At 39.0% G+C, this 11627-nt stretch overlaps 1 protein-coding gene and 1 long non-coding RNA gene across 2 annotated transcripts in view; both read left to right on the top strand.

Moving 5' to 3' along the window:
• Positions 1 to 11627, top strand: part of LOC144628424 (uncharacterized) — a 71390-nt gene that overhangs the window by 35401 nt on the left and 24362 nt on the right. The window lies entirely within an intron of this gene.
• The window catches only part of LOC144628321 (carboxypeptidase B-like), a 14401-nt gene continuing 4285 nt past the window's right edge, over positions 1512 to 11627 (top strand). The window contains exons 1-7 of the mRNA XM_078486415.1: positions 1512 to 1645; positions 3612 to 3693; positions 3795 to 4013; positions 5850 to 5951; positions 6618 to 6722; positions 8176 to 8289; positions 9673 to 9775. Of these exons, the coding sequence (XP_078342541.1) occupies positions 1587 to 1645; positions 3612 to 3693; positions 3795 to 4013; positions 5850 to 5951; positions 6618 to 6722; positions 8176 to 8289; positions 9673 to 9775 (784 nt within the window). The 5' untranslated portion in view covers positions 1512 to 1586. The remainder of the gene's footprint in view (positions 1646 to 3611; positions 3694 to 3794; positions 4014 to 5849; positions 5952 to 6617; positions 6723 to 8175; positions 8290 to 9672; positions 9776 to 11627) is intronic.

Here is an 11627-nt window from a genome sequence, read left to right as displayed (position 1 = left end):
ACAATACTAGTTATGCAACGCTTTCGAGTGGTATACTATGGAATATCCCACGAGTCACTTGTATTTTCTCGGTATACACACGAGCCTTTAGGCGAGTGTGTATACCAAGAAAATACAAGTGACAAGTGGGATATTCCATAGTATACCACGAGAAAGTGTTGTGTAACTATTTTATACCATGCCATAGAAAATACACTTACTAAATTTCGTCGAGAATACAATCGCAGAGCACGATGGGAAGGTTGGGTTGAATACCGTCGAATATACAACGGCTTTCCTGTATTCTGATTGGCTGTATTTTTTATGGTATGGTATAAAATACAATACAATACAATACAATTTTAATGTCCATACGTGGGACGAGGTCTCCCTCAATGTCCGAGCTAGAGGCTCATGTATAAAACGTAGGACTTAGAATTAAAATACACTAAAGTATATGCTATTATAAGTATAAAATATTTTATCCCACCCATTAAAAATGGAATGATAAAAAGGACAAAACTAACACCACCCCCCTCCCCATTATATTAAAGAAGATTGAGTGTTTTTTGTGAATGCGCATGCGATTAAAGGGACTGTGTCACGGCTGAGTAAAGTTTATTTTATTTAGTTTTGCCAATTACTCGCCATGAATCCTAATGTTTGCAAAGGAATTACTTTTATGGATCTAAATGAAAATTGAAACCAAATTTGTCTCCCGGGCGTTAAAACTTAAAGTTACAAGCAATTGAGATTAACTTTGAAAACTGTTCAGCCTAACACTATTTCAAAAACTTATATCGCAATCCGCTTCAGTCTTCGTCACTTTTGGCTATCCGTACTTTCTTTTGTATTTGCTGTGTTATTAAAATTGGTTATTTTTATATTTCACTGAACTTGATGGTCTTTTTCCCAAGCCTAAATTTGGTTAAAAAATTTTAGGAACAAACTCGCATGGCAGAAAGCATTACGTGATCCTAATAAGGCAACAAATTAAACAAATAGAACTAAATTGGACTATTTTCACGAAAGACGTTTTTTTATACAATTCAAATGGCGATTATTGATTTTTTTAAATGGTGACAAATGGTGCATTTAGACAGAGCATTTTCTCATGGCAATGTCTTTGGCGCCCGGCCTTGGTAAAATACGAACGTCCTGCAGTCAACGAAGACAAAAAACAGGCAAACATTAAATATACATCTAAGAATGTGAACTAAGGAAAAGTTTACACAGCTTCGAGAGAACATGTGCTTTATATTAGTTGTAGTTATTGCCATTTTTTAGATGAACCATATTCTGACATTGAATTTCTAATATTAGACCCTTGTCAATACTTGGAATGACGTTTGATAGCCTGAATGTAGTTCTGTTTAAATTTAGTGAAACAAAAAGCATTAGTTCAGTTGGTTTAGCTGCAGCAGTTTTTGTATTTTTCATTAAAATAGTTTACTTGCTGTAATGAAAATATTTTCTTACATTTTAAGATCGTTTTATATGGTGCAGATGTGTGTCATTTTTAAACTAAAAACGCCAATAACATTTCTTTGAAAACCTTCCCATAGAAGATTTTCTTGTCAGTAGTCCAGGCGACTCACACTGTAATCATGAATTGGGGCTTAACTTTAGTTGTGTTAACTGTACTGCAAGCTTGGCTTGTGCAAAGGTGAGCAAAACGTGTAGTTATTTTGTCGATTTTTACAATTGTTGCGGTTTTAAAATGAGATTACCAATACTGCCCTTCCAAAGTGGCTACATTTTCTAATTAATTCGAACTTTCAAGTTTTTCAATTGAGTAACGAAGCTGATTTATACACAAAAGTTTCCATAAAAAAGTTAGAGGGCCTACCTATTCAGAGAATTATATATTTTAAATAAATGTGGTCTCACGCTTACGATCAAACGGAACCTCGATCGGAATAGTAGCCTAAAAATGCAACTCAAAATGGAAAATGCATCATCGAAACTGATTGTTTTGAAATAACCCTGAGTTTCTTTGGGCCAATTTGATCATATTCAAATAAATCCAAAAAAGTATAAAAAAAAGCGTATTAGAATTCAAAAACTATAAAAATATATCTTAACAACTCATGAAGGAAAAGGTTTCGGAATTTTTTAGAAAAGACGAAAGATCCGTGGATTTTATTGTTTTCGTTTTTCTCGTCTGAATTATCGAAACAGCGCGAATTTCTCCTTCACAATGTTTTCGTTCGCCTGTATGTTAACCTCTTTTTCTGAAAAGTAGCTTCCTTGTCTTTTTCTGTCCCCTTTTAACAGTTTTTTGTGTCCAGGGCACAAGTTTTGTGTCCGCAGCAAATGTTGCGCGCGCGGGCAAACATAAAAACATTTGTGTCCGCAGCAATGTGTCGTTGTTTGCCATGGTCTATGAGAATCGAACACATCTGCTAAATTTGAGCCAAATGGTTCGAAACATCAGCGAACTAGACTGAAATGCGCACTTGTGTGCGTCAGTTTATCTTTTTGAGTTCGACATGCTGACCAGTGTTTGCTCAACGACGTGAAATTGATAGACCCAAAGAAAAAGACTTAAAAAGATTTACGTTGACGCAACTTTGATTTTGTATCATCCAGATATTGTAACTATATGACCGATAAACACAAGACTAATTATAAGCGGGGGTTGCTTATTAAAGCCCCATTTACACGCGCTAAAAAATCGGCACGGTACGGCAAAGTTTTGGCACCGTGATCAAACCATTTCGGCACGGCACTACCCATTTACACGACCAAAACAAGAAGGTTTTCTCCTGCTAGGCACGGTTCCAATATTTATATCGGCACCCCTAGTTTCCATCAGTTTTCTTCCCGAGAAATGGCAGAAAAATGTTTTGCCGTGATTGTTCATCGTGCTTTCAGTGCAAAACGCGAATTTTATCGGCAAGGAACGAGTTGTTCACAATTCAACATATTAATAAACAGTGTTCAAGGGCAAAACAAATCGACATCTAAAAGAAGCTGACGAGATCAGTTGAAGAGGAAAGAAAAATAAATGGCTCTTTGCAATGATGGTGGACGTGGCTTTCACACAACGATTTTTGACATTTTTTTTTAGAGCGGGAGCTTTTTATTATTTTCTTCCTCGGTGTCATTCTCATCCAGCAGAACTTCTCTTTTTTACACTCTCTTCGCCGACGACGTGACCAAAATAAACGAGGGCTCTTGGGACGAAAATGCCAGAGCTTCCGCCGTTTTCGTGGAAACTACGCATGTGTTCCACTTGTTTTCGGCACGGTGCCTGTATTTACCAGTGCCGAGACTACCTCCTGGAGGTAGTCTACCTCCTGTTATGTGGCACTGGAACAACAATACATTTGGGACCGGTACGTTAACACTTTGATATTAAGGAGTGCCATGCCCAAAATTGTCAGCATGGTGCCAAAAATTCGCCGTGTTGTGCCGATTTTTTTTGCGCGTGTAAATGGCGTTTAAAAGTAAACGCGCTAAATCAAACCATAGCGTAACTTTAAATGTTCATCTACAATTTTCAAATACTTAAGTTTTCGTTTGATAGAGGTCATATATTATCATTGCAAAACTTTGGAAAACAAATGATTGAAGGAGAAAAATAATTAATTCAAACTGTTTTGTTGATGCTTATTTTACTTATCCAGTGAGAAGGTCATCCGTGTAACTCCTGAAGTTGAGAGTCACCTCGTATTTTTGCGCGGACTGGAAAAACGCCCCGACATTAAGGTAAATACAAACGAAATCTGATGGTTAAAAGTGACATTTCAAGATATATTTTTTCAACAATATTTAGTTTTCTAAACGCCGCTTGTTGCTTTAATTTAAAGATTGACTTCTGGAAAGAACCGGGCCATCTTTTCCAACCGGTTGACATTGAAGTTTCGGAAGAAGATTTCCTAACTCTGTCCTCTCTTCTGGAAGCCGATGGCATCGAGTTCAAAGTCCAGATTGATGACGTCGATAAATTGATCGAGGGGGAACTGGAAACTACTGGAGCGAGACGTGGTTATGGAGGCTGGCACAGTCAGTATCACAAGCTTGAGGAGGTATGAATGTAACACGTGATGTGATTGGTGGATAAAAATAACCGTTTTCATGACGTCATACTGCTTTTGCTAAAATGACAGATGTTCTAACGAATGACGCTACAACTAGCGCTTTCCACAAGTTGCTCGGCAACTTTTTGGCAACTTTTTATATTTGGAGCAACTTTTTCCCTTTTGAGTAACTTATTTCCTCTCGAGCAACTTGTTACGTTTTGAGCAATTTCCAGACCGAAGATCTCCGAAGGCAATACGAACGTTTCCGAAGATTTACGAAGTTTGCCGAAGATTTTCGAGGAACATCTGAAGACGTTTCAACTTTCGGCTCTTTCTGCATTAAAACATTACAAAACTCGTCAGCAAACATGACGTCATCGATATCTTCACGATTTTTGTCAATTAAAGAAAACATTGTTATTTAACAAATTTTCCCCTTGATATGTTATTTAGATACTTCTTTTGCTGTAAAATTGCAGAAAACTGCTTAGAAATCTAACCCTGCAAGGGAAATTATATATTTAGAGAAATTCTCTTTATTAGAAGCAGCGTTTAGGATGTTTTGGAGCAACTTTCAAGCATCTTTTATTGTCAGAAGCAACTTTTTTGACTTTTTGGAGCAACTTTTGAGCAACTTTTTAAGAAATTACGGGCAACTTTTTGGGAAATCTCGAGCAACTTGTGGAAAGCCCTAGCTACAACGTCGTATAGCAACAACAGAGTGTCTCACGAGACCAAATTAAGTACTGCGCTAATGTTAAAGAGACAAGAATTAGAATCTGAATCCAGGTCAATTGCGCGAGTCATGCCACGCGCTAGCGTCATAGTCTAGTATTTAGTAAAGGTGTCAATCGAATCGCACACAAAGTCCTGGGGAGTAACGGAGAGCGATCAATCAATTTCTCTGATCTTTATCCATTCGTCCGTCAGTGCGACTGCCTTTCTGTTCAGTCTCTCTGTCGCCTGGCCGTCCTTCGTTAATGTCTGTCCGTCTGTTTATCTGTCTGTCTACCTGTCTGTTTGTTTATCTATCTATCTGTGCGTCCGTCTGTCCTTCTGATGAAAGAGATGTCTGTCTGTCCTTCGATCTGTCTGGCATGAATCAGTCTGCCAGTCTGTTAGTCTCTTTGCAATTGGCTGGCTGTCTATCTGTCTTTCTGTCTGTGTGGCTGTCTGTCTGTCTATCTGTCTTTCTGTCTGTGTGGCTGTCTGTCTGTCTGTTTATCTGTCTTTCTGTCTGTGTGGCTGTCTGTCTGTCTGTCTGTCTGTCTGTCTATCTGTCTTTCTTTCTGTGTGGCTGGCTGTCTGTCTGTCTGTCTGTCTATCTGTCTTCCTATCTGTGTGGCTGTCTGTCTGTCTGTCTGCAGCTGTCTGTCTGTCTGTCTGTCTGTCTGTCTATCTGTCTTTCTATCTGTGTGGCTGGCTGTCTGTCTATCTGTCTTTCTGTCTGTGTGGCTGTCTGTCTGTCTGTCTATCTGTCTTTCTGTCTGTGTGGCTGTCTGTCTGTCTGTCTGTCTGTCTCTCCTCTGTCTGTGTGGCTGTCTGTTTGTCTTTCTATCTGTCTTTCTGTTTGTGTGGCTGTCTGTCTGTCTATCTGTCTTTCTGTTTGTGTGGCTGTCTGTCTGTCTATCTGTCTTTCTGACTGTGTGGCTGTCTGTTTGTCTATCTGTCCTCTGTCTGTGTGGCTGTCTGTCTATCTGTCGTCTGTCTTTGTGGCTGTCTGTGTGGCTGTCTGTCTGTCTGTCTATCTGTATTTCTGTCTGTGTGACTGGCTTTCTCGCAGTCCGTCGGTCTTTTCGCCCGTCTGTCAACCTGTCTATCTAAAGCTTCTTTCTTTTACAGATACACTCAAAACTGGACGAGGTTCAAAACTCCTATAGCTACATGACTTCGACAATATATCTTGGCAGTTCTCACGAGGGAAAGCAAATGAAGGCCATTAAGGTAAGTAATATGGGAATCAATTATAAAAAATACAGGTCAAACAACACGCAGATGATGAAAACTTTCAAAATAAGTGTCAATCTATTACAAAAACGCCTTATTCTAGAGTGGCTGACTGCTCTGTCAATGCATTATGATCAGTAAATTCTGTTCCACTTGAGGCATTATCTCTCGCAAGGTTATTGCAAGCATTCTAAAAAAGTCTTTGAATAAATTTTTGCGGAACAAAATTTACAGGAATTTGTTGTTGTTGTTAAACCATTTGTTGCGGATCATTAAAAAAACCTCAAAAAACGCAAAAATATGAACCTGCAGAAATGAAGTGCCAAACGGTATTTCTATCTTTAGTCAGAAATCCAGATTCTTTACTGCAGTCGGGGGAAAGAAGTGCTAGTTAATGGCGACATCACTTCTCCGAGAAGTAACTGAGCCAGCGGTTTTCGTCCCAGGAGTTGCTAAGCAACATGACATCTTTGCACGCGCGATTGCTTTCGGAGTGCTTGTGAGCGCACGCACAAGTTTTTGATTGGATGAAATAATTTGGAAATTCTTCGAGTGCTTAAACGAAGATTTGCCAAAACTGGCACTTATTCCCCGACTGACTGACTGATCGATTGACTGATTGAACACGTGCTTGACATGAATTTTCACTGTTTCCTGTTTTAGATCCAAGGAAAGTACAGTTTCAACAAGCCAGTGTTTTTCATTGAATGTGGAATTCACGCCAGGGAATGGGTGTCTCCCGCTACATGCATGTTCATCATTGACGAGGTAAAAACTGTTTCCCCACTCAGCAGAATGTATGCCTGTTTACTCAGGTACTCAGTTACTCAGCGAAGGTACGAAGGTACTCAGCCGTGTTCTATTGGAAATGCGCAAATCTGATTGTTTCTTTTATTGTTTTCTATTCGTTGATAGAATACGATAGTGTGCGTATTGCGTTAATGTTTGGTTTAAACATGCATAAAATAGTAGATTTTGGTCCGCACTTCTTTTGAGATCTACTCAAACAATAAGACTACTCGCCCTCGTTTTCTACGAGCGAATAGAAAACTCGGGCGCATTAATATACCTGTTGTTAAATAGGTATTTCAAGTAACTTGACCTAAAGCAAGTCTTAAGAATTTATATCACTGAAAAACGACCCTATCTTTACATTTCCTTACAAATGTTAGTAAAAACGTTACTTCTTTTGACGAGTGTGCATTGTTTCGATGCTGGGTGAGCCGAGATCAAAGATTTTCAATCTTCGTCAATGTTTGCCATTCTTCCGCAAGCTTCGGAAACTGTTAAGATATCCTTCTCAAACTTTGTTCTCGGTGTTTGGATATCCCGATGAAACACTGTCTCTTGTGATTGATATATTACGTAAGACATTCAGAAACGTGTTTAATTAAGGCTAAAAATGCGTACGGCCATTATCAGTCAGGGTAGTTTGGCAATGAAACATTGTACTTGTTTGTTTAGATGTGCTGCCACGTGCACGTCATTGCGCACAATGTTGTTCGATTTAAGTTAGGGCCTGTTTATATGGAAGAGAGTTGTCCCTGGTAGGAGGGTTACCCTCTCCCCGAGCCATCTTCTGCCGAGCGTTTATATGAGAAAGTTGTCCCTGTTGACCGAGCCAAAACTTGGCACTCTCGGTTCAAAAGACTGGCGAGTGTTGTTTTGAAACATCTATTATGGCTGCTTTTTCTAAAATCAGGAACGCTGAAACATCGACCAAGACCATTTTTTAGATTAATTTACTGCCGACTTCGATTTCAATTTATCTGCAATTTTGTTTTTTCCGATTGTAGCGTTTGTGCATGCTCCATATGTGTCAACTTGTCCCTGGTAGGCGAGGAAAAATTAACCAAACTGTTTATCGTTTATATGGAAAACAAGTTGGCTCGCTCCCCAGGGCCACCCTACCTTCAAAGCTAGTGACCCCCCACCCAGGGCTACCCTGCCCCCTGAGCCAACTTTGCAATTTCTCATGTAAACAGTTCGCAGCTACTTATAAAGAAACCTATGAAAAGCTCTCTCGCCCGGGGTGGCTCGGTATATAAACAGGCCCTTATTCCCAGACGCGATGTCTAGATTGTGGGGATCGCCCCTAAAAACGACTGCGTGGGAGGCTAACTTAGTTGCTGATAGTAAGTAAAAAACTATTTCTATTTGTATCCATTTTACGTGTAAAGTGAATAAAGGTATTAAAATCGCTCTATGTTTTCATCTTTAGATGACGCAAAAGTACGGACGTGACTCATCAGTGACAGCTCTTTTGGATAAAATGGATTTCATAATACTGCCTGTATTCAACGTCGATGGATATGCCTACACTTGGATAAATCCGGTCGGTTATAGCACACAGTAGTTTTAGTGATCAACCATCTATTTTGTGTATTTTTTATAGATTTTGGTAGCACTAAGAGTGTTCAAGACAAAGCGTTGAAATTTGTTAGCAGTCAAGTTATTTTCCGAATTAAGGGTTGCACTTGAACAAATAGAAAAAGCCGTCATACTGTTTTGGCGGTTCTAGATTGGTCAGGAGTGAAAATGATATATATATATTTAAAGGGGCAGTGTCACCAACATTTAGTGCTTCGTGAAAATCCAATGAAGGTATTGGTGTTAATTGGAAATCCACCAATAGTGGCCTTGCTAAAATCATTTGTAAAATGTACTACACTAGTCAGGAAATTGTTAAACGGTTGCCTGGTTACAGACGGGTAGGAAAGAAGTGGCCTGATACTTTTAAAAAATTGGGCTGACGTTTTCAAGTTTGACGGTTTTACTTGGAAGAAAAATTCTTAAAAACCATTGATCATGGTTAATTCACATCTTGGAAACGAATTCACGCCTTTCTTTTGTTGCTCAAAGGACTTTTTTTTTTATCTGTAATAGCACCATCATAATTCTAGCAAAGTTTACAAAAAAACTTAGAAAAATTCTAGTGACACTGCCCCTTAAAGAAAAAAAAATCATTTCAGTCAACCTAAAAACTTTCTCAACTAGCAACCCTGTCTTTTCCCTGGGAGTTTCTCCCTCCCCCACCCCCCTCAGATCTCAGGTACGTTGTGTACAGTTCGACTGGGAAACAAAAATTACTATAAACGCTACCCCCCAAAGATAAATAAGAAAATGTAACTCTGGATGTTTAAAGGAGAAGTTCACTCCAGAATGGCCATCTCTTTTCTTTACGCCAATGTAAAGTTTACACAAAGATATGTTTTTCACCAAAATTTCAGCCTCCAACGTTCGCTATAACCCTACGAAATCTTTCCCAAAACTCGACAACTGAACGCCGCCATCTTGGAGCTGGTAATGTATGCGTGACGTCAAAGAGCTCAGCCTGAAGTTTGGCGGAGAAATTTTAATAGTCGAAACTCCTTGTTTTTTGTATTTCTTGGAGCTCTGTTTGAGGGAAATGGAGCTGCACAAACAGGCATTTTGACAACCAAAGCCACTACGAAGAAACAAGGAGTTTCGAGTATTTAAATTTTCCCGCCAAACTTCAAGCTGAGCTCTTTGACGTCACGCATGCATTACCAGCTCCAAGATGGCGGCGTTCAGTTGTCGAGTTTTGGGAAAGATTTCGTCGGGTTATAGCACGCGTTGAAGGCTGAAATTTTGGTGAATAACATATCTTTGTATAAACTTTTTATTGGCGTAAAGAAAATAAATGTCCATTCCGGAGTGAACTTCTCCTTTAAGAAAAGTTTTTTTAATGTCACAGAAAAGAAGAAAGTATCGACTTTGGAGAAAGAATCGTCTTCAACATTCTGACTATGGCTGTCATGGTGTGGATTTAAACAGAAACTGGGGTCATGGCTGGGGAGGTATGGTTCTAGCCTCCACTTGGCGCGAAAATATGCACTATTATTATTCAACAGATGCGCGCGCTGCCCATATATGGTCAAAATGTTAACGATATCTGTCATCCGTACATAACAGATATCCTGCGATATTCGTAGGTTGCGAAGATTCGTCCGAAATCTTGTAAAGCGCGGCACAATTACAGTTTTTCTTTGTACAAAATGTGTTTCGTTGACAATTTGTTGAATAATAAAACAATTATCCTGCTCAATCTTGCGGAATATCGTCTGATTTTAGCCAACTCGGCCTACGGCCTCGTCGGCTAAGTATCAGGCGATATTCCACGCGATTTCGCAGGATAATTGTTAAATATTTTGTCGCGGACATTACACATGTGTCTGTTCCGAGAAGCGAACATTTTTCCGAGAGCGGAGCGCGAGTTCGAGGAACAGATAATTTCCAAGGACAAATATCACTGCATATTTTTGAAGCCAAATGGAGGCTATTGTGAGGGGTCTCAGTGGGGTGGTGGCTTTTACGGTTAACGTTTAAACTAGATTTTTGACTTTTTTATGGCTTAAAGTTAACTTTTTCCGTTACGGTTAACAGAAGTTAATTAACAAATCGACCACATTTTTTCATGGTCTACACTCTTATAGACCATAGAATTGACGTCAGAAAATGTTCAAAACTCAAGTGGAACCACGAGCCGTAGGCGAGTGGTTTCACTGCAAAGTTTTGGATATTTTATGGCGTCATTTCTATGGTCTATAAGAGTGTAGACCATGGAAAAATGTGGTCGATTTGTTTTATACCATAACAAACTAGAACAAGTATTTATCAAAAGCGATGCCTGACCGTGAAGAAACTTTGCCGGTTGGACGTAAAGATTCCGGCCCGACACGTAAAAACGACAATGATCGATACAAAAGAAGATGAACAAGAATTCAAACAATAACAGTTTTAATTACCTTTTCGTCTCTCGTTGAGTGTGTGCCTATCGCTTGAAGCGAGCAAGATTATTTTTCTTTCTGAAGATCTTGTTAGCGCTTGTTCACTGAACATTTCATGGTCTATACTCTCATCGACCATAATTTTTGACCAATCAGAGCGCGAGAATTCTCTCAGTTATGGTATAAAAATTAATTTCCGTTGTTTTTATAAGTTAAAAATTAATTTTCATTATTGAAAAACATATTTTAGGAGTTAGGAGAGTTAGGACCATTCTGGGACGGTGAAGTGATGTAGTCTGTTTGATTTATAATTACTAATCGATTTTTTTACGGTTAACATATTTTACGGCTAAAGGTTAAAAAATTTTCAATTTTAACGCCTGACGGCTACATTTTTGGCCGTTTTACGGCTAATGGTTAACCCCATTGAGACCCTCTATTGTGTTTATAATACCTCAAATATTTTTACGCGAGACCGTTATTTTGGGAGACCTTTTCTCAAAGGTTTTAAACGTCAAAGAAATTCCGTCGCCGTTCAAAAAATTTGCTAGTCTGTTAAAAATGTTCAGGTCTATTCAATTTAACAATTTACTTGGGAGGAAAACCTAACGTTCGAACGTAAATCCCAAAGTTTGAAAACTGGGAAATATCACTTGGGGGATATGTAACAATTATTCCACGAGCGCGCGTTGGATATGAGATGGTAGATAGCCATGGCTATAACTATCTCATATATCCAACAAGTGCGAGGGGAATTTTTTGTTTTATTAAAAAACCCAAAAAATCAAAATATTTGGAGCTCCTCGGATGTTCTCGTTAACGCGTGCGCCTTACCTAACATATTTGTAGTCCATGGTATATGAGCTCATATACCACTGCCTGATAACCAAACAAAATCAGGAATTGCGATATACCATTGCAA

This window comes from Oculina patagonica, chromosome 10, assembly GCF_052425735.1.
Source record: "Oculina patagonica isolate OP01 chromosome 10, crgOcupat, whole genome shotgun sequence".
In the NCBI taxonomy this organism is placed as follows: Eukaryota; Metazoa; Cnidaria; class Anthozoa; order Scleractinia; family Oculinidae; genus Oculina; species Oculina patagonica.
Note: the sequence above shows the minus strand (reverse complement) of the source record. Positions and strands in the feature narration are given on the sequence as shown.